This window comes from Lethenteron reissneri, chromosome 51 (genome assembly GCF_015708825.2).
Source record: "Lethenteron reissneri isolate LAM-NWPU_2019-01 chromosome 51, ASM1570882v1, whole genome shotgun sequence".
Taxonomy (NCBI): Eukaryota; Metazoa; Chordata; class Hyperoartia; order Petromyzontiformes; family Petromyzontidae; genus Lethenteron; species Lethenteron reissneri.
Window position 1 is genome coordinate 7,137,681 of NC_083829.1, and position 23,308 is coordinate 7,160,988.

The window sequence follows — 23,308 nt, forward strand, 5'->3', positions numbered from 1 at the left end:
GATTCAAGAAGGCTATCGTGGTAAAACTATGAAATTTCCATAATTATCATTGGGGTTAACAATGTTTTTCTCAGCACTAACTGCTACATGACATACTCTATATAAAATTATTATCAAGCTTAAAAAAAAAGCACTCCAACCCACCTTCTTACCTCATAATTTCTATCTGATTTTTTAACTGCCCCTGGTATAAATGATCGTGAAAAGCAATGTACCAATGTCTCTAAGGAACGTGTTTAATCATTGAGTACGGATGTCATATGGACACTTGATGAAAATATAACAAAACATTTAATGTGCAAAGAAGCAAGGAAAGACACATGCTTCGGATTACACGGAGACATAAAAAGGAGAGTGCGGATAAGACAACGTACACAGGTTAGGTACAGCAGACTGATCGTTAAGAATAGCTGGTGTAGGTAGGATACATCGCTTGTCGGGACGCTGACCGGTGGGTGATAATTATTGCTGAGTGGCAGCCAAGAACGGCCTGGTGGGTATCCACCATGGAGACAGCGATGAGATCTCGTGGGACCACGATGGATGGCGATGGCTTGGCGAGGCCTTCATCCGGCAGTGGATTGATCATGGCTGATGAAGATGACAACAAAACCACTTGCATCGCACGATTAAACGAATTGTTTTTTTTATTTTAACGTGTTTTCCAAACAAACAGCAATATATTATCAAAACAAAATGAGTGGACACGAGTGGGGAGATGTTTGGAGAAGGTTGCCCGATTATTCCCTGCTCCCAAACCCTGTACCCCTTTGGCTGAACCCCTAATCAGCTGCCTTCGTTAATGCACGTTTTCATTAACGAGGAACTCTACTGAGGGCCCGTGACACTTGCACACTGCACTTTCCCTTGCGCGGATTCTCACACCTCCATTTTTGTTCCTCCCCACACACCCCATCCATCATTCCGCGTTTACTAATCACCGCGATTCAGCAAAGTTGCACGTGGCAAAAACACGCAAAGGTGGTTTTGGGTACGAGGAGCGCAGTTCTAAAATCACCTGCACAGATGTTTAGTTTACATGCAGTGGCATAGTGTGGTTGGCATGGGCCTTGGTGCAAGGAATGAAATCGTGTGTCCTCTGTCCAAATACCTCCACCCCTCTTCGAAGCCCATCCCGTGGGCCCTGGCGCAGTTGCACACTCGATAGCTACACCACTGGTTGCAGGGCACTATGGGAGACGGCCCAAAATGCCGTGCTATGCGCGGGGCAGCTGGCTGTGTGGTTGTTACATGGGGGCGATCGGACAATTGAAATACATCAATACAGCTCTTCTCTAGTAACTACACACCTTGGCTGTGTGTCCTGGGCTGTCCCACATGAGCTTGCAGCTTTGTTAATAAAAAAAGACGTGTGAAAGTTGCAGTCAAGTGCGTCATTATGGCACTCTAGTGAGGTTGCCCTCACGTTTTAAAATGTCAATAGTAACATCACCTTACTGAAACTTTGCACACGTACAACCCATGTCAGTTCATTGCTGGATGGTTAGCCTCCCCACGCCATGCAGGTCGTGGAGGTTATTTCACCAAACTTTACCACGCTGCTCAGTACGGGTTCAAGGAGGGAGCATAGACGTGGTAGTCTAATAGTATAATAGTACAGAGCAGCGAAAAATTGTTAACACTGCCCTCTACTGCCCACCACACAGCGTAGCGTGACAGCCACACACTTCTTCTCACGAAGCTACAACCTGGTGTCGGACATACCCAGGACACACAACCTCGGTGTCTACCAGAATAAAAGCGCCGTTGTTTTGGCTGCGTGGTCGTTACCAGCACCGCCCGTCATCCCCGCCAACCAAGATGCAAAACCGAAGACTCCCAGATCCCCGAGCGAGTGTGTAACACACGCGAGCCTGTGTGTCAGGCACACCGAGTGTGTAACACATGTTACTGTGTAACACACAGCGTGTAATACATGCCAGTGTGTAACAACGCGAGTGAGTGTACAACACACAGCGAGTGTGTAACACATGGATATCACATGTTGATGACACGAGACAGCTTCTGCACGCGGTTCAGCAGCAAGTCGCCCTTCTTGATCGTCTCCTGGTACTGCCAGTTCTTGCTGTCTGGTCTGATACACACACACATTAAGAACCATTAGCCTGCGAGACTGCTGGGGCAATTGCTGTTTGTAGTTCTACAAAGGTAACACACAGGGGATGGTGTTGCAGGATGTTTCTGGATGCTACGGAGGCTGTAACGGCTAGCCTCAGACTTTCCTTCCAGCAAGTAAGTTCTGCTATAAAGCTCATACTTTCACAATATTCTCAGGCTGAGTTTTGTCTCGCCGGCACTTATCCCACCAGTGTAACATCCTCAAGGCCCTTTGAATGGGTAGACCAGCACAAAGAAGCACAATTTATCAGGTATCCGACACAAAATCCACATCTGTTTTCAAACTCTGATGTGTATATTTTGCTGCGTCTGTACCTCGGTTGTGGAATTCCCCAACGAAATTCGTTTAACTGACAATGTGGATAATTTTAAGTCGTATCTAAGACACATTTCTTAATTCCGTTTATTCTACGTAGCTCTCCTTCTCTATTGGCCTTTCCTTAACCTTATTTTTACAAGGCGCCTTGAGACATTAGTGGAAGGCACCTTAGAAATAAATAAAAATTATTATTATTTTAAAGAACTGAGACACCCATTTGGCCCCTGGTCATTGTGTGTAGCAGTTAGGCTTTAGAGAGGCTTTTGAAAGGGAGATTAGGTCATTTAAATAAACACAATTCCATTGGTGTACACAAAGCACATGTAACCGCGGCCCCACTTCTCTCATTCAGGAGTTAAAGACAGGCGGCGCCACTTGCCTGTTTGTCTCCACAATCTCGTTCACTTTGTCGATCTTGCAGTGCAGCCTCCCAGCCGCGATGAACCGTGACAGCTCCCTGAGCACAGAGAGACAGAGACATATTTTAAAGTAGGTGACAGCCACTGATATTAGGATTGCTTACTTCCGGATTTTTGCATTGTAAAAAAAAACGCGTGTACATTTTTTTTTTTAATCGACTATCGGTCCACCAACCATTACCAACAAGCAATGATGAGTGTGGTGAAATATGCCCAATGACAAGACACACTATGATTATCCCATCATCCAGCAGTGAATTAATAATGTGTGCTGGTGTCACGGTCCAAATTTCCAATACCATTACATCTCAAGCATTCGAATGGGCACCCCCAGTGTCAGCTTTCCCTGTGCAGCTACAAGCTGACTCAGCACCATCCTTGCAAGTGGTCCATAGGGGGCCATAATTGCTGCTGTGTCATGCCAAGTGAGCAATTTGACAGGAACCGTACATTTTTTTCAAATATATTTTGCATGCAATGGGTGTAACGATGCGACGTGAAGCGACGATCAATGACGTACTGGTCGACGAACTCGACGCTGACGCCGAACGCCTGTGCCATGTAGGAAAGGGTGAGCGAGCGGTACGACTCCAGCAGCTGGCTGTAGGCCAGGATGCGCATCTCCCGCACGTAGTACTGGTAGTGCGGCGCAAACAGCCGGTCGGCCTTCATCTCCTGCTCCACTTTGGCTGCACATGGGGGTGGGGAATGGGAGGGGGAAACCAGGGTACAGCTCGAACGGCGGATGGCGAGCAGAAGGTGGCAGCTTGCACCGTTCATTGGTGCACGTTTGTGGTTTTTATTGAGTGTGTGGGCACAGCTGGGGATTCTGTGCGGTGTGGTGTCGCTGCTGTGAGAAGGAGGTTGAGTAAGGTGAAGGTCATGTGCATTTGGGTTGAGGGATGCGAGCGAGGAGTTGGGCCGTGTGTGTGTATATCGGTCAGTCAACCCAGGGCACCCAAGTCCTGTGACCTCCTACCAGCAAGCCTTCAACACTTCACGTGACCTCAAGGTGCACCTTGCCTGGCACAAGCGTCATGGTGACATCACCGCCACTTAGTGGCGAATGGCAGTTGTGTTTGTCGTGTGAAGTGGGACGAGTTGGAAGTATGGCAAGTTTGTGATGGTGTGAGATTGAGGTGGGGTGAGGTTGTGTGTTGAGGTGAGTGAGGTGAATTGAATAGGGCAGAGGTGGTGAGTTTGGGGTTGGGGGAAGTGGTGGGTGTTAGAGGTGCTATGTCTGGGGCAGCACAAGATGACGCAGGTAGAATTGAGAACCCAGTTAAATCACAGCTCAGTGTATGCAAGTCTATGTATTGGTCTCTCCGATCCTCGGTCTATATGATTCTATAGGTCTCAATGTAAATCACTGGTAACTGAACTGAGGCCATCAACTCACTACACCTGCTTCTGAAAACAGGGTTTAATCACCATCGGGTGAAACCCGGATTCAAGCCAAGGATCTCTGAAATGCTGGCTCAGTGCATCTGACCTCTTAGCCACCTCGTCTGATGTGGCCGCGTACATTTAAGCAGCTGTGCTGACGAGGTGTGCGCACCGCCACTTACCCAGGGACTGGAAGAAGGAGGCGTAGTGGCACTCGTAGAGGGAGAAGAGGTACTGGCGCACGGCCGGCAGTCCGTGCAGCACCTCCAGGATCTCCGCACCCTTAATCACCTGCGCGAGGGGACAGAGGACGGCACAGCTAAGCAGGGTGGGCCCTTACACGATAACGCCAGTCTTACAACCAAAACACAATGTCGATTTACACAGTGGTGTATAAATGCAACCGCATTTCAAGGCGATGGACAGAAACAGCGAGCAAAGATTTGTAGAGGGAAAGGGACTGACATAGGTAAAGGAAAAAAAGTCAAGGTCTTGAGCCTGGATTTGAATAGGAGCATGGAGTGAACATAATGGATGGCTGGGATGAGTGAGTTCCAAACTGCAGGGGCAGCAGAGGGGAATGAGCGACCTCTCATTAGGCCAAGGTTGACTGGGAGCTTCGACAGAAATCCTTAGTTGCTGGAGCAGGAAGTGGTTGGAGGAGAGTAGAGTGCAATGAGAGGGGAAATGTAGGCAGGGGTGAGTCCCTGGAGGAACTCGAAAAGTGCGAGTGTGATCTTGGAATTGATCTGGGTTTGTATTGGGAGCTACACACATTCGGTCACACCCCCACACCTACTCTCCCGTCACACACATCGTTTCCCTCACACCGCCACACTCGCCTTCTCGCGCAGGTCGGGCCTCTCGAGCGCGATCATGCTGACGTAGACGGTGTGCGTGACGAAAGTGCGGTAGTCCATCAGCTCGTACGATGTGAAGGTGGACACTGTGTCCAGGAAGAGCTCGGCAGCCCCCTTGAAGTCGCGGATCGCCAGCAGGTACACGCCCTGGTACACCTTCAGCCGGTTCCTCCGGTCCCAGTCACCGCCCTCCTCTATGAGGCTGCAAGCGTAGGCAATCAACACAAACACCACCACAATGAACAAGGGTCACCACAAGAGCAGTCTGGCAGTTTACATCCTGTTTATCGCAGTTTATACACGTGCGCGACACTGGGCAGTTGGAGGCAGCCACCCTCTAGGAACAACAGAGGATGGAGGAGCGACACTAGCAACAACAAGCAGAATCCCGGGTGGCTAAAACGCAGCAAGTTGGCAGTGGGCAGCAAAAGGTAGTGCATCTGCCAGTCATCTCGGTCAGTCAACCCTTAACAGTCTAGTCTGTGATGTGTGTGTATTCGTAGCACGGAGCGCTATCTACTATGCCTCCACTCCGCACGCACACGGATAAATATATACGTACACACCTCTTGGCCTTGTCGATGTTGCGCGTGATGAGGTCATTGTCAAGGTAGAAGAGGCCGATGCGGATGAGGTAGAAGACGATGTCAAGGCGATGGCCCAGTGCCACCGTCTTTTCAAACGTCTTGCGGAAGGCGGTGAGGCTCGACTCCTGCAAGGGAGCAGGGCGGCGTCACGGAGCGGCAGGACAACACACGGCCCACGGTATCAAGGACACACACCCGTTAATTTGACTACGAACACGGATTTAGTCTAATGACGTTAAAGACGGAATCCAAAACTCATGAATGGCTGCCCAGCATCGGAGGCAAGGTGTTAATATTATAGTTAGTATGACTGTTAGTGTTTGGAATGGTGTTACATGTTGGTATTAGGACAAGAACATGCGATTGTATAAAAATAGGTGTTAGTGCTTGTGCCAGTGTCAGCGCTGGCACTAGCCCATCAGTGCACACTCTCACCTTGTCCCCGATGCGCGACAGGTGCTCTGCACGTGCCAGCATGGCGTCGCGGATCTCGCTCTCGCCCAGGTTGCGCTCGGCGTCCTCCAGCGCTGCATCCAGCCGCGCCAACTCCGCCTCGTTGGCCGCGCGCATGCGGGCGAGGAGCGGCGCGTCCGGGCGCCATTTCAGATCACGGCAGACTTCCTCGTAGAATGGCGCCATGTCTGCGGCGAGCACGCAATGCACAACAATTTCCATCGTTTAGCGAGTTGGATTTTGCAGCCGCTTGTGATTTGAGTGCAGCTCTTTCGGGTCAGGTCACGTGTGGAGCATTTCTTCCCTGAAGCTTTCGCCACGCACTACTGCAGACATCTTCAATAGTTTAACTCAACTTCAATTCCCTCTTTTCTAAATTTGACCTTTTTTGGCAGTATCAAAGTATGAAAAATAAGAATAGGTTTTAGCCTTTCTGGCAATAAAACACGTGTTAGGATTGTGATTTAAAGCTTTCGTGACTGCAGGGATTCATATTTTTGGTTACCGAAAGAACCAAGAATACGTGTTAGGATGATCAAACACCAAATAGAAACCTCTTGCAAAAAATCATGTCTGCATTAACCACATGTACTTGTTGTGAAAGTGCAAACAAAACATGCTCTGATAATATATGCATTTTCCTCGAAACGTATTGGTCTGCTCATCGCGAGCTATAAATGCTGATAGTGCATTGTCTTAGTACTGTTCGCCTTTTGGCGTTGTTCTCTGACACTGGTGAGACTAGGCCTTAAAAAGGCCAATCAGTTTCATGACAATGCCATATATTATAATCAGAGCATGTTTCGTTTGCACGTTCACCACAAGTGCGTGCGGTTAATGCAGACACGGTTCCTTGCAAAAGGTTTATATTTCGTGTTTGAACATCTTAACATCTCCTGTTGTATTGTCAGAAAGGGTAAAACCTATTGCCTCCTTTCAGTTTGCCCACAGTAGCGTATGATACAAGCTTGAGAAATGACATGCGCAAAAGGCGGCCTGACCCGAAACACCACACTTCAATTCAAATCATGTTAAATAGGCGCACGGCACTGTGTTGATATTTGACACGTCCTCTTCTCCGAGACATGTTATCCCTGATTGTGCCATCGGGCGTCATGTCATAATACAAGATCTCTAGCAAACCAGTAACAACCCCTTCGTGTTGAAGAACGGCCCACCTAAGCGGATAACAAGCGCTGGGGGCATCACCTCATTTAGTCTGCCACCGAGTGATGCTGGTTAAACGACAACCAAACTGATATTTGTTTTACGATCAAAGCTGAGATTTAGACCATTTAAAGTGCCGAACCAAACTTAATGCGATTTTTTTTGTGCAGTCATCGGTGAGCAGGCTGACATCATTAACTAGCTATACTTGAGCACCTCAATTCATCACAGGCAGATGCGCAGATCATGAAGCAGTTAATGATGGTGATTATGTTGAAGACATTTCTGTTGAAAATTAAAAAGCATGATGCTGGCTGCTAGTGGTGATGATGGTAGTGATGATGATAGTGGTGGTGTCGTGATGGTATCGTAATAGTGGAGATTAAGGTGATGATGGCGGTGATGATGATAGCAGGTCAGACACAGATTATTCAATCTATCTGTGCAGATTTGTTTTATAACCTCTTTCCCACGTGAGTTATAACATTCCAAATATAGACGTGGGCAAACATTCATTTGCAAACCTCTCCTAAAAAGTAGTTTTTAGACTCAGGTTTTTCTGGACAAAAGACATTTAGTTTGTATTAAGACCCAGTGAGGCATTTCGTGGATTAACAAAAAAAAATGTATGTGCTGTTAAGTGGAGAGCGGTGGCGCAGCGGTTAGCACACTTCTCTGCCATAACCACAATGCGTACTATTAGCCCGAAGAAAGCGGCGGATATTCCACGTTACCATGACGGGTTCTTCAGAGACAAACCCCACGCGAACTCCACGCTGGTCAACGTAGAAAAAGTTGTGAGAGACCGAGAACCAGGGGTTGTAAACCGTGGTTGACTATCGATTCCCCGCCACAGGGGCTGACAGTGGCGAGTGACGTTTGAATGGATCCCGGCCCCCAGCCCTTTCCACTCACCTACACCAACCAGCAGTGGCTTGAGAATGACTGCAATTTGTTCGGATAAACTATAAGCGAACCCCTGTTTAAAAACAAAAAAAAATTAACTTTGAAGCGAATCCAGAATCGGGGCCTTACGCAGAGAGGGAAAGCCTCGGTCTCGCCTGGCCGGCCCGCCCGCCCGCGTTAATGCCGACTCACCGTGCCGCTTGATCGCGTCCATGAGCTGCGTCTTCACCGCCTCGTCGTCCCGGTGATCGTCCAAGCTGAGCAGGAACTTCCACTGCGCGATCTGCAAGTCGGGGTTCTTGGGGAGGCCCTCCTCCTCCAGGTTTTCGATGGGCATCGCGACGGCTGATGATGGCTGAGTTGGTGGCTGCTGCTGATGATGATGATGGAGAGCGGGGCGGCGTGACGTCACAGCGGAAGTGACGTCGCGCGTTACCGTCAGCAGGTCCCGACGCCTCAACGCACGAGGACATTGATTGTGCTCATACTGGTAGGAACGAAGTGGACCAGACCACCAATAGATTAATGTGTCCGTCCGTCCGTCCGTCCGTGGGAGGGGTGGTGTTGAGGGTGGTGTTGGAAATGAAAGACTACGAGTCTTTAAATCTCACAGCGTTTCTTGTCAAAACAAACACTTTTAATTAACGTTACACTAGAATACAGTAATTTTTTCTTTAACTCCTCTATACCCGGTCGATATCCCTGTACCGGTACTAAGTATTATTCCTACCAGCCCACCCCGCAGGGTCCTGTTTATTAGTGTGGGGGCGGGGTTTGTTTCTTTCAAATGGAACACATTTTTTTTTACTAATTGGAGATTAAAGCGATTATACCTGCGTTGGCCGCGGTGCACAAACACGATGAGGTTATTTAGGTTATTTGGAAGGTATAAATGTCCATATGACATACCTGTCAACGCCTTATCTCAGTGTAATTCAGACCGTATTGGTCATCCCGTGCCCTTATACATCTTAACGTTCATCCCACAAAGTCCCATCACAAGGGAGAAACACAAATAGACAATTATTATTTTTACCCGTATTGAAACGGCTGTACGCCATATGGACCTGAAAACTCAATTTCCCACTACAAGAATACGGGGTAAACCGTATGGGTTGACATCTATGCTATATCTATGTGTCTCTATGGGTCTCAATGTATCTCTATGGGTCTCTATGGATCTATGTGGGTCTCTATGGATCTCTATGGGTCTCTATGGGTCTCTATGGATATATGTGGGTCTCTATGGATCTCTATGGGTCTCTGGCTATAATACCTGTCAACCTCTTATCAGTGCACTACCTTATTCCAGACCAATTCAGACCTTGTTAGTCACCCGTGCCCCTTATACATCTCAACGTTCATCCCAAATTCCCATCACAAGGGAGAAACACAAACAAACAGGCAACACTTTTTTTGCCCGTATTGAAACGGTTGTACCCTGTATAGGACCTGAAAACTCAATTTCCCTGTACAAGAATACGGGTAACCCGAATGTATGGGTTGCCAGGTATTATCAATATCGATTAAATATTTACTGTGGAGTGGCGGTGTTCCCTAAGTGATAGCTATAGCCTCCTATTGCCTATTGTAAACGCAGAAGTGGACTCGCCCTTGCCTGCATGCGTGACAAGTTCAGTATTTCTGTGCCTCGTTTTTTGCGGGGTTTACTGTCAGTTTATTGAATTTCTAGCTCAGTTGTTTTTTTTGTCTTTCAATAGGGGTCTAACCAATCTGAACCCCTTGGGGTTGACATGTGTTTTCATTCCTGGGCCCCATGATCATCTTCCGTGGGTTCATAGAGGCTCTCCAAACGGCACATGAACGTTGGTCGTTCAGTCCCCCACCTCATTGGTGTGTGGCCACGTCCCTACTGGCCAGGCGTGGTGCTGGCCACCCACCCCCTCGTGTGCCGTGGCGGCCTTCATCGGTCCTCGTTAACAGCACTTGCTCCAACAGTCATTCTGACCATGTCTGATTTGTAAATAATGATGATTTGTAGTGAGTTGACGGTCTCAGCCCAGCCACCAAATCTTCATCATCATAATGATCAGCCATGTGAATCTGCTGCTGGATGAAGACCTCTTCCATGTTGTATTGGCAATGGGGGTTGTTTAACCATACTTCACCAGTGCGAGTTGGTGAAGGAAGGGGGGGGAGGTGACCCAGAACCGGTTCATATATCACTCGCCACTGATGTCAGTCGTGACCTGGAATCAAATGCAGGTCACTGGATTCCATAACGCAGTGCGTTAACCACTGCGTTACCGCTCCATCCCCAGCCTGAATTAACTTTTACTTGGTGACCAGGCTGAGACCATCAACTTACCACACCTGAACATTTGGATTTAATCAGAGGCGGCTGCCTGGATGTTAACCCAGGTGCTCAACGATGCCGGCGCAGCACTCTGTCCTTTGGACCACTCAGCCACGAATAGAAGTATCTTTTGGGAGCAAGGGAGACATACGGACCTACGGGTCAGCTGAAGTTGTCACAATACACTACAGTCCGCAAGTGGAAAAAAAAATTAACCCGTAAAAACAAAGTTTTTCACTATAAATCCTTTATATGCGTGGCGGCTCGAGTCCTCTCGTCCTCTGGCTTGAGATGGCTGCCACCTATGGGTCAGATGATTGCCTGCCACCATTAAGCAATTGGTAATTAAATATAATTTTTTGTTTCCTAAAAAGTGTAAAGTTATGGGAAAAAAATTTCACGAAAATAAATTGTCACGCACAACGAGTCTGTGGTGCAAAATGTCAGCTCGATTGGATCACGGGAAGTGGGTTAAAAAACGACCGAAAGATTCGCACGGTCGTAAGCGCGCAAGCAAGCAAGTGAACTTAATATAAAGGATTTAAAAAGGTTGATGTGATTTCCTGCTCAAATGATAATTGAGGCATCATCATTTCTCATCTGTTTTCGCCCCTGAGCCAGCGGTGTAAATGTGTTGCTGAAATAACCAATGAATGTTTATATTTTAAATATTCATCTCCATGTGGTCACTGGTGATCGCGTGAGATCATAGTCTGCGTAGAACCTTCGAACAAAGCCAAGAGACCACTCGGATTCCAAACACACATCTATGTTAAACGAGTTTGTTCTCTGATGCTGCGTTGGCAGTGGTGCATAGGTATATATATATATATATCAAAACACACTCAACACATTCCTCAATAAAGTAACAAGATATATATCACGGTCGATATTGCAGGCAATGACCCTTCTTCAGAGCAGAGAGATCTCATCTTCAATGTTTTAATATTTTAATAAAAATGAAAAACACGCGCACACCAAGCAGGGGGGATAACAATGTCGAAACGCCACAGCAACATCAAGCAAATCAAACGCATGTCCTAACATCGCGACAGCTGGACTAATACTGTAGACCGGCGGTCCCCATCCTTTTTGGCACAAAGGGACCGGTTTCGTGGAAGACAATTTTTTCACGGACCGGGGGGGGTGTCATCATTGGGTCCTTCCCACTTTTCAAAAAAGCTCTCCAGCGACGTTTGTTTTTTACTCATTTGGCTACTAGGGGTGAGAGCTTGTGGGCTTACCACAACTGTGACTGAGACACGTGCGCAGTGCGGGAAAGAGGCGCGGATGGAAGTGGTAAATCAAATAATGGACTCACCGCTAACCTCCTGCTGTGCGGCCCGGTTCCTAACAGGCCACAAAAGAATTACTCAATAAAAAAAAGAATGTGGGTCACACATCTAAAGCAGAACCATTATAGTGGCTATTTAGGTCTGCTCCTCGACGTTGGCCAGACGTCTTGGAAGAAGTGGGTGCGTACCCCAACGCTTTACCCCACCACATCGCCTGTGGTGTTTCCCATTTACACTGCTGGCTGCCTGTGAGCCAGCACTGAAAGGCCGCAGCGGGGGTTGGTCGATCACCGCACACAAATGTTGTGAAACCCCTTCTACCCGCCGTGGCAACGTACGGTGCAAAATCATTTCAACATACATACGTGCACCAGCGCTGCCAACGCCTGATATTTGATACAGCCCAGAGGTCGCAAACGGGTTTTGATTCCTTACCCGTACCCGTACCCGGCCGCACCAGGGTCGCAAATGGGTACGGGTAACCGTTCCCTACCCGTACCCTACCCGAAATGAGTGACAAACGGTTACTCACCAGTGACACACGACCTACTCGTACCCGTACCCGGCCGCACCAGGGTCGCAAACGGGTAACCGAGTATCGGGTACGGGTATCGGGTACCCGATTGCGACCTCTGATACAACCCCACCCATGTTTTCATGATATCCGTGACCCCTGGAGTATCTTTGGTTCTCGTGCTGATGCTTGCTTTGCTAATGCCTGGCAGGACCGCCACCTGACGATAAGTTACCATCTTATTCACCTGTCGTATTATATTGTTGCTGTTGTTGTTCGCACGCCCAGCATCTACGCAGCCCAAACCGAATCATGACCAGCTGGGTAAATCAATGGGAAAAATGGCCTTGGCCCACTAATCTCAAGGCATACATTGATAGAAGAGGGAGGGAGGCGGCGGGGGAGGATCTAATTTTAGCCCGACCCACCGCGGATTTCAATGTCAAAAAACGGGTGCCAAACTTGACACATGCGCCTATCCTTAGCGTCTCATCTGCAGCCCAGCCAGAATTGAATAAGTTGGCTGCTTATTACAATAATTCGGAAGTAAAATGGCCGTGATTTCACATCAGCAGCCCAAGGACATGTTTACCATTACGTATGCCTGCTACTCAAGTCAAGTCGGGCTGCGGATGGGACGCCAACCTCTGGCAGAACAACACGCTGGGCCAAACGAAAAGACGCCAAAGTCAGGCCCTCGTGTCCACCTTTGCCACTCCGGCCACTAGCTTGTACTGGCCACGGGTCCGCCTTCTCTTCAGGACCGACGCCACGGCCACCCCTCCCATGACCAGCAGGGCCATGCCGCTCAGAGCCACCAGCACCTCGGCGTTCACGGGTGACCATGGCCTTCCCCGGGGATGGAAAACTTTGAACTGGACACGCGCGCTGGTGGAGATTTCCGTGGTCTGCAACAATTCTTCGTGGCCAGTTGTCCCCTTCCCGTGTTGGTGCACCGTCACCACGTCTGAGTGAGCAGTGGGAAAGGTTGCGTTCGGATCGCTCTGCCCATCGTGCACTGATGACGATGATGATGGTGATGATCTATTCGGTGTTGGTGATGATGATGGAGCTGTTGGTGACGATGGTGGTGGTGGCAATTGTAATGGTGATCGTGGTAGTGATGCTGATGATGACAATAATGGTGGATTTGGTGTTGATGATGGTGGCAATTGTAATGGTGGTGATGGTGATGATAGCGATGATGCTGCTGCTAACAATAGCGTTGATGATGATGATGATGCAAGTATTGGTGATGGTGGTGGTGATGATTTTGATGCGAATGATGATGATGATGGCGGGGCTGGTGATGATGGTGTTGGCAGTTTTGGTGGCAATGGTGGTAATGATGACGATGGTGGTGGAGGAGGAGGAGCCAGTGGTGGTGGTGGTGCTGTTGATAGTAATAGCACTGCTGGTAATGGTGGTTGTGATGATAGTGGTGGTGATTCTGATGACGATGGTAATGATGATGGTGTTAACGGTTGCGATAGTGATGGTGGTGATAATATTGAGAGCATCGGTGATGATGATGATGATAATAGTAGTGGTGATAATGGTGGTGATAGTGATGATGATGCTGATGATAGTTGTGGTGATAGTGATGATGCTGATGATAGTGATGGTGGTGATAGTGAGGTTGATAACAGTGGCGTTGTTCGTTGTGATAATGGCTCTGGTGCTGATGTTGTTAGTGCTGCTGATGGTGGTGGTGATGATGATGATGGTGGTGATAATGGTGTACTCATTGTACTCTCGCCCCCTACCTCTGTTTTTCTCTCAGCGGGGTTACTGAATAAACTACTTAACGTATTCCTAATTGAAGAACGTAAAGTCGCGCTATCCTCATTAGTTGCAGGGGCATTATCCACTCTATCGACATCCAAGAGCTTGGCGGAAGAGCGGGGGGCGTTTGAGTTAGTACCAGAGGCTGGGTCCCCAATGGAGATTACGATTGGGAGGTCAGCGCCTGAGACCCTCTCTCCATTGATGGTGTCGCTCGGCCAGGTCACGCCCGTGGACGCAGTGGAAGAGTCCGTTCGGAGGCTGTGAGAGGCGTTCATCGCTGCGATGAACGAGTCAAGGTCAAACATGTCTACAGAGGGACACACAGAGAGAGAGAGATGGTTTCAAAGGGTTACGGTGGACACTTATGGCCATGTTCCGGTCATGAGGCATCACATGGAGAAGTCACGCGCTCGTACCCGGATTGCACTCTTGATTTCATGCTCACATTTATGGACCTAAAACAACAACCACAACAACCTCACTGAGTCTCGCGATTGATTTTCGGATGGGAGCTGCCAAGTTTTCGCAGTCGGGGAGCGATGCAGCTGAATCGCTCACGCGCGTGCACGTCTCTGCAACCAATTTGCAAGCGGTCGCGAGTAGCTGCTCACGGCAGAGACGCAGACCTCTTTTCGCGAGCGGCGATCTGCCCAGAGATCGACAGCGGCGCGTGTCATCTCGTGCTGGGCGGCAGGGTATGTTAGTGCGTATGTTGCACTTCTTTCGCACCGTACGGAGCCAACCGTGCGAATCGGAGGGTGGCGGTGGCGGTGGTGGCGGCGCAGTGGTGACACACGAGCCTAACAGCTAGAAAGGCCCCGTGTTTTCGTTTCCCGACTCGAGCGTCTTTCTGTGTACGGCATCTGTGTGTTACCCCCCCCCCCCCCCCCGTTCTGCAGAGTGAGCGAGAGTGTGAGTGGACGTGTGAGTGAGTTAAATGTGCGTGGTGTTTGTATGTTCTCCCCCTGTTCTGAATTGGGTTCCTATTGGCTTGTCCGGTTTCCTCCCACAGCTAAAAGAGACAATGTAGCCGGTGTTGGCCAAAAAGCACATCCCATTACGGAAATTACTCCCGAGGGATATACACACAGCAGAAACATTGTCCCTTGCTGCAAACACTTGGCAGGACCCTCCTATCGCAGCGAAATGTTAACTACCCCGCCTGGTATACAGGAGGTCGTGAGTTCGATCCCGACCCTGACACCTGTATATTTGGAGTTTTGCGTGGTCTCCCCGTGGTCGCGTGGATTAATCTCCGGGTCCTCCGGTTTTCCCTCCACGTTTACAATCAACATGCATTTATATTCTTAGGTTTTTTCGGTAAAGTCAAACCACGACGTTTCATAGGCAACACAATCTAGAACATGCATTTAGATAATTTGGCTGCTATAAAATGTCCACTTCGTTGAGCTATCATTTGTGATAGCCATGTCGCTTCTGAAAAGGAGCTTTCTATGTCAGTGAGGCCTTACCTGGTAAAATAAAAATATCAAAACATTTTTATTTCAAAATAGAAAAAGACTCTTGAGACTTGGTAAGTCTCTCCTGGGTAAACCAGCTTAATAAAATTATAATTAATCGGTCGTTAGAATCAGGTATACAGCTTTTTAATTCCCTTGTTGCGCAACTGGTAGCTCAGGTGCGGACAAAGCAGTTGCAGGCGATTAAGTTGCATGGTCTGGTTACGCAACTGGACCCGCCTTGATGTATATCAGGGTCGTGAACCGGTAACCGTTTTCATAACACATTACTGGTTCCGAAAGTCGGAAACCAGTATAACCTGATTGACCATTCCCCGTTGTTTTGAACTGGCACGCCAGGAGATGGAGTCGAACCGGGGACCGCTTGATTGATCAGAATCTGATTAATACAATTGGCACGTACAAGTAATTACATGTTTGGAAACGTGACGATGTCGTGTGGTGGAGGGAAAACGACAAGAACGTTGATATAAAACCACTCCCACCACGCGTGGCCCTCACCAAAATGTGCATCATCGGCTCCGAAAGCCTCCGCGCGCGTTGAGTGATTACATCGAGCCGGTTGTTTAATTTGTGGGGTGTACGTCGAGAATGGGTCGGTCACTCGCTGCTCACCGTTGAGGCACCGCAGCATGTTGCAGGCTATCTCCGCCACCTCCTCTTGCGAGTAGTCCTGGAGCCACTCGAAGAACCACGTCTCAAACCGCTCGTCGAAAGGGGGGCTCAGTGGGGGGCTCGAGGGCAGAACGCGGGCCACAGACTTCCAAGGGGGAGCTCTGTCAAAAGCCCTCGCAGTCGGTAGCGCTGAGCGGGTGTGGGGTAAGGGGTGGAGGGGTGGGGGGAATATTTCAGACCGGCGTGGGGGAGGGGGGGGCGGTCGTCATCCAGCAGTGGATTGAGCAAAGAAAGGGCTGACCACCCGCTCCCTGGTGTGTCGTACCGACTTGCATCTGTGCTCGCTAACAGCACTTGTGTAATGACCGGAGAGTCTACCTGCGGTGTGGGTGGACTAGTGGCCACGGGAGGTAATGACAGGGGAGTCAGCCTGCAGTGCAAATGGACTAGTGGTCACGGGAGGTAATGACAGTGGAGTCAGCCTGCAGTGCGAATGGACTAGTAGTCACGGGAGGTAATGACAGGGGAGTCAGCCTGCAGTGCGAATGGACTAGTGGTCACGGGAGGTAATGACAGTGGAGTCAGCCTGCAGTGCGAATGGAATAGTGGTCACGGGAGGTAATGACAGGGGAGTCAGCCTGCAGTGCGAATGGAATAGTGGTCACAAGAGGTAATGACAGGGGAGTCAGCCTGCAGTGCGAATGGACTAGTGGTCAGGGGAGGTAATGACAGTGGAGTCAGCCTGCAGTGCGAATGGACTAGTGGTCACGGGAGGTAATGACAGGGGAGTCAGCCTGCAGTGCGAATGGAATAGTGGTCACGGGAGGTAATGACAGGGGAGTCAGCCTGCAGTGCAAATGGACTAGTGGTCACGGGAGGTAATGACAGGGGAGTCAGCCTGCAGTGCGAATGGACTAGTGGTCACGGGAGGTAATGACAGTGGAGTCAGCCTGCAGTGCGAATGGACTAGTGGTCACGGGAGGTAATGACAGGGGAGTCAGCCTGCAGTGTGAATGGACTAGTGGCCACGGGAGGTAATGACAGGGGAGTCAGCCTGCAGTGCGAATGGACTAGCGGCCACGGGAGGTAATGACAGGGGAGTCAGCCTGCAATGCGAATGGACTAGTGGTCACAGGAGGTAATGACAGGGGAGTCAGCCTGTAGTGCGAATGGACTAGTGACCACGGGAGGTAATGACAAAAATAAGAAATAGACATATTTTAAATTAATCTTTTGACACGCTTTTATTTAACTCACTCTGTCTGTTGTTGTCATATCCTCAAATCTTGTAACTCAAAAAAATGTTTGGGGGGTTAAGTGGCAAAGCAACCTCCGCTGGCTTCGCGCCGGTGCGAGAGAAGTTCCACGTACGCAGTGGGCGCTCGCTAACGTAGAGGCGGGTCGACCCCTCTCACCTGCCATGAAGCACCACAAAGACGCCGCGAGCAGCATCAGCGGTCGCTGTCCCGGGGCTCCCATTGCGTTGGTCTGTTCGCCCAGGTGGGGGGTGGGGTGGGGGGAGGATGGGAGAGGGTGGGGTGGGGTGGGGGAAGGTCGGGTAGGGTGGGAGAGGGTGGGGTGGGATTGGGGAGGTTCAGTGATTCTGCACTTGCCCTATTACTATAGTACTATACTGCCTTCAACTTTTATGAACGAAGGTGAGCGATTTGTCGTATTATCTGGTCGTATAGCAAATAAAAAAATGCAATTACTTTACTGTGCAAGTTAAAAATATATGCATTTTAATATTTACGTGTTTTTGAAAATTAATTTAGGGCCCCTTTATAACATATGCTGCAGGCCCCGCACTAGCTTACTCCGGCACCGACACCACCGTGGGTCGTGCTCCTCCAACAGAGGAGGAGGAATCGCAGCAACGCGGCACGAGCTCCCTCCTCCCCCTCTCTCGAAGTGGCCAGCAACGATTTGGCCAGGCAAGGCCCGCTTGAGCTATGCGACTCTCTTGCCGGACAGCGACCTTGGCGATCACGAACGACAGAGACTCAACGGAGGACCCGGAGAAAAATGTCACGCGAGCGCGGGGAGAGAGACGCGCAAACTCCAAATATACAGCAGCAACAGCAGGCGTCAGGGGTCGGGATCGAACACACGAATCTCCTGAATACCAGGCGAGGGAGTTAACATCTCCTAGCCACCGTTATGATGATGAGAGAGAGAGACACGCAAACTCCAAATATACAGCAGCAGCAGCAGGCGTCAGGGTCGGTATCGAACACACGAATCTCCTGCATACCAGGCGAGGGAGTTAACATCTCCTAGCCACCGTGATGATGATGATGAGAGAGAGACACGCAAACTCCAAATATACAGCAGCAGCAGGCGTCAGGGGTCGGGATCGAACACACGAATCTCCTGCATACCAGGCGAGGGAGTTAACATCTCCTAGCCACCGTGATGATGATGATGAGAGAGAGACACGCAAACTCCAAATATACAACAGCAGCAGCAGGCGTCAGGGGTCGGGATCGAACACACGAATCTCCTGCATACTTGGCGAGGGAGTTAACATCTCCTAGCCACCGTGACGCCAACCAATCGTTTTCTTCTTTCCGCCTCGTGCGGCTCATGTGAATTGCAAAGCACCGGCTACGAATCCGCGTCGAGGTGCTTCACAAGGCGGATAATGACGGAGTAGAGTAACACGCGGCGAGTGGGCCTCCATACGAGCGCGAGTCTGTTCTCAAGCGCGTGACCCCTGCCCGTTGATGCTGTCACGTCGAGGTCAGACGCACGCACGGCGGACACATTTGACAGAGAGAGCGAGCGAGAGCGAGAGAGTCGCCGTCATCGTCTCAAGAGAAGGCGCGTGCGTCAAGACGAGTGGAGTGGTGCGAGCACGTGTCTAACACACACACACTCAACCAGAAGGACTGTTTTCTTGGAATTTCTCTTACTCGATACAGCTATCGTGCTGTGACGGTTCCACCTGAAGACGGAAGCTTGTGTTGCCTCGGAAACGTCGTGATTTTAATTTTATTTTTTATTTTACTTTTATTAATTTTAATATTATTTTTTTACCTACGTGACTTTAGCGAAAACCTAAGAATATGGACAGGAAGGACAAGATCGATGGGCCCGATAATGTACGTTGACTCAAGGGCGCAGAAGCATGGCCACCAACATCTACGCCTCTATATAAGGAACGAAACAGGTGGACTTCTCCACAAATCTGGCTGTCGCCTGATGAAGCTCGGTGTAGTTGCCGGCGAAACGTCGTACTCAGATTGTAAATGTTGTGGCTTGGCTCTCCAACACAACCGATGTGCTGTACGAGTGACGGATTGGCACGTTCTGTTTACGTGACAACCGTGAGAATTATTTTATGATGTAATATTTTTATTATTTTATTATTTCCATTCTACGTGACTTTACCGAAAGAACCAAGAAGATGAATCCCTGCAGTCACGAAAGCTTTAAATCGAAAACCCTTTCTAGTTGGCTGTGTCGGGTGGTGGCGGGTTTAACAACATATTTATATATTTCCGCGATCTAACAAACAAAAAACCCTCTATTATGGACGCGTCTAACGATTACACCGCGAGACGGACACACAGCGAGAGAAGGAGGGAGGGAGACGCGGGTTGGAAGAGGCACTCGGATTAGAAGCGTCGGTTTGTTAAGTTTTGTTGTTCTTTCGTTAAAGTCACGTAGGTATAAAATAAAATAAATCACGGCGTTTTGATTGCAACACAAGCTTGTGTGTTGCAATCGAAGCGTCATCATCAACACCACCATCAATCGAAACGTCGTGATTTATTTTATTTTATACCTACGTGACTTTACCGAAAGAACCAAAGAGTATGGATTCCTGCAGTCACGAAAGCTTCAAATCAAGATTTTGTAGCACCAGCTGGCCAGGATTGGGAAAAACGTTGCCTACTTTTGACCCAGGCAATTGGAGAGCACGCACTGAGTGTTACTAACCGAGCGTCAAAACTAACAATAGCATCTTTTAAAAATCACAGTTTAGAGACAAACAACACAGGCGCTGTTTAAAAGAATAATGAAAATCAAATAATACAAATTAAACTCTAAACGATGGTGCTAACATTATCCGGGACACCCTTTAGGGCAGGGGTCGATAAATCAAAATAACAAGTAGAGGCATTTTAAAAAATCTAACTCGGTATATATTTGGAAAAAACCTCAAATTTTTAAGATCCCCATTGCACTGCGTGATAAATGCGAGACGCATCACGAAGCCAGTCGCCTAAAGAGCCGCATGCGGGTTCCTTAGCTGCAGGTTGCCGAGCCCTGCGTTAGGGAAACGCGCGGTGCTGGGTCAGGGCTCCCTAAACCACTGCACCACCGCTCCCTCCACCCCACATCGCCGATGAGTGAAGTTTAATCGACACATTACCTGGCTCCGTGTGTCCGCTTCCCTCTCGTCAGAAGATGTCGATCACGATGATGATTGGTAAGTGATGATTGAGAGATGATGATGATAATGATGATCAAGTGATGATTTATGGATTGGTGACTGATGGTGTTGATGATGATAAACTGATAATGATTAATAGATTGGTGATTGATGGTGGTGTTTATGATGGTGAATTGATGATTGATGAAATGGTGAATGATGGTGTTGATAATGATGAATTGATCATGATTGATGGATTGGTGATTGTTGGATGATGATGTATAGATGATGGTATAATGCCTGATAATGTATGATTTATGTATGATGATTTATGGATGATGTTGACGCTAATTGATAATTACAGGTGATTACCTTGCCTTATTTTATATTTCTAGAGCACCTTAGATCACGGCAATAGCTAACCGTGCGCAAAATATAAATATGGATTTTGGTAATTATTGGTAAGTAATGATGAAAATTGTATTTTATAAAATTCGTTATGATGATGGAGATGATGATTAACTGTGCATTGCAACAAACGATGACAATAATTGTTGGGCTACTGATTGACGGATGATGATGATGATGCTGCTGATTAGTTTTGGACGAATGACACTTTGTCTCTAATTTATGACGGATGACTGAATGAGTTGCAGATGGAGTGAATAACTCGAGACGAAAGACTCCGTTAACGCGCGATAACCCGTGAGAGAACGAGTCAAACGGCAGACTTTGGGGGGTAGGGAACGAGCCACTTGGTGGAGTTGATGCCGCGTGCGAGCGAGCGAGCGGGTGACTGCTCATGCGTTTCTGTGCGCTGGGCACATAATGACCAGTTCGGGACGTCGTGGTGGGGTGGGGGGGGTGGCGGGGTGCACGTGGATTCATCTTTGCGAGTTTCTTCCCGAATCGCGGTCAGGGATCCCAACTTTCACGCGCGGACCGCGGCGGCCTCGACCAATCGCCTCTTCGCACAGACCGCTCGTGCAGACCGCACGCCACGTGTTGCGGAACTCCGGCGGATTATTTATAATAAAAAAAACTCCACCCGCCCGAGTTCGACTCCTGCCCACAGCCCAACACCTGCGATTGTTACTGTTGAATAATCATTCCGCTTGTTTACGCAGGAAAGCCTCACAGGGTCGTGGGGGGGGGGCAGTGCCGGATGGAGCTAGTGCGGGGCCTGTAGCATATGTTAAAAAGGGGCCTTATCCACAAAAATATTCAAACACACACCATTTTTTACTTGCGTAGTAAAGTAATTGCATTTTTTCATTTGCTACATAGCCAGATAATACGACAAATCGCTAACCTTGAACACCCAGCCGTTCATGAAAGTTGACGGCGGTATAGTACTATAGTAATAGAGCGAGTGGAGAATCACTCAACCGGAATTGATAGCTTGAAAGCATTTAGCGCGGGGTCCTTGAAAGTGTGGGGCCCGTAGCATATGTAACTACTTGAAGCTAGTGCTACTTGTGTAGCTACATATGCTACATATGCTACACAAGTAGCTACATATGTAGCTACATATGTAGGTACTTGTGCTACTTGGAAAATCCGGCACTGGGGGGGATGGGGGGGTGTGAATGCTACTGCTGTTTAATCCACAAGTGGATCATTTACGGTGTCATTTTCAAACTCGGCCTCCTCCCTTGCGAATGATGTCACGGGATCTTTAACGTCCGTTGTGAGGTGAAGCAGAAGTCCGAGCGTGTTCACTGCGATTGATATCACCCGGCGGGTATTAACCAGGGCGGTCGCCGGATTTCGAACCTCAGACCTCTGCAGCCGCTGGGCGCAAGTGATCATGCGAATTCTCTATCTCTGCCGCTGTCGATCATGATCAGGGTCTCGGCGTGACGAGTCCACTACGCTCAGGACGCGCGTGTCAACTCGTAATCGCATTCATCCGCGACCTTTTGGCGAGCCATCGAAAAATAGCCGGCGGTCACAGATGCGCTTCTGCGGCCGTCTGGAACGCTCTTCCTTCCGCCTTTGGGAAGACACTAGAGCTATATGCACTTTTACTGGGGGGAACCTCCTGGTTATACCAGCCCACAGGGGATTATTGTGTCCGTCCGTCCGTCGTGCATCCAAAAATGGGAGGGGTGGGGCTGGGTGGAGAGGGGAGGGTGGAGAGTGGCTGGGTGGGGAGGGTGGGGAGAAGCTGGGTGGGGAGGGGAGGGTGGGGAGGGGCTGGTGTTGAGGGTGGGAGGTGGGAAGGGTGGGGCTGGGTGTGGAGGTGCTGGTCACCCCGTGGTGCCCTTATAAAACTCAACGTTTAACCTACTCACGCCGGCTTGTGCCCGTCCTCACAGTCAGCCATATTTGCGGAATACACCACGCCACCGTTGACCCTGGCCATTGACCGAGCAACCCAACGTTCCTACCAGCTCCCTCCGCAGGAATGTGTTAAATTATGTAGGATTGAAAACTGATTTTTTTTTTTAGAACTCCTTTTTTGTGTTTAGTTTGTTGTTATTCCCCCGCACCTCCGCTTAGCGCGGTTGGCTACGTACGTTGCCGAAAGAAGTTCAGCATGTATGTATATATGTGTGTATGTTGAACGTACACACAATGCTTTGCCCACCGCTGTACCACAATGAGTCTGCAGAATGGGTAGCTCTTGGCAACAATGCCACGGAGTAACCCAATGTAGCAGGGCCCTCCTGAAAGAA

The 23,308-nt window shown here is 49.1% G+C and overlaps 2 protein-coding genes across 2 annotated transcripts; both read right to left on the reverse strand.

Moving 5' to 3' along the window:
• Nucleotides 1-629: 629 nt before the first annotated feature.
• Nucleotides 630-8,649, reverse strand: PSMD6 (proteasome 26S subunit, non-ATPase 6). The gene is made up of 8 exons (XM_061572776.1): nucleotides 8,429-8,649; nucleotides 6,146-6,351; nucleotides 5,690-5,835; nucleotides 5,106-5,325; nucleotides 4,446-4,554; nucleotides 3,398-3,566; nucleotides 2,838-2,915; nucleotides 630-2,095 (listed from the first exon to the last, which is right to left on the reverse strand). The coding sequence occupies exons 1-8, from the start codon at nucleotides 8,571-8,573 to the stop codon at nucleotides 1,999-2,001; spliced, it is 1,170 nt and encodes a 389-aa protein (XP_061428760.1). The 5' UTR covers nucleotides 8,574-8,649; the 3' UTR covers nucleotides 630-1,998.
• Nucleotides 8,650-11,500: 2,851 nt separating this feature from the next.
• LOC133355440 (uncharacterized) lies at nucleotides 11,501-21,401 on the reverse strand. Its single transcript, XM_061572746.1, has 4 exons — nucleotides 20,628-21,401; nucleotides 17,662-17,734; nucleotides 16,247-16,435; nucleotides 11,501-14,457 (listed from the first exon to the last, which is right to left on the reverse strand). Exons 2-4 carry the CDS (start codon nucleotides 17,723-17,725, stop codon nucleotides 13,052-13,054), a joined length of 1,659 nt encoding a protein of 552 aa, XP_061428730.1. The 5' UTR covers nucleotides 17,726-17,734; nucleotides 20,628-21,401; the 3' UTR covers nucleotides 11,501-13,051.
• Nucleotides 21,402-23,308: the final 1,907 nt, after the last annotated feature.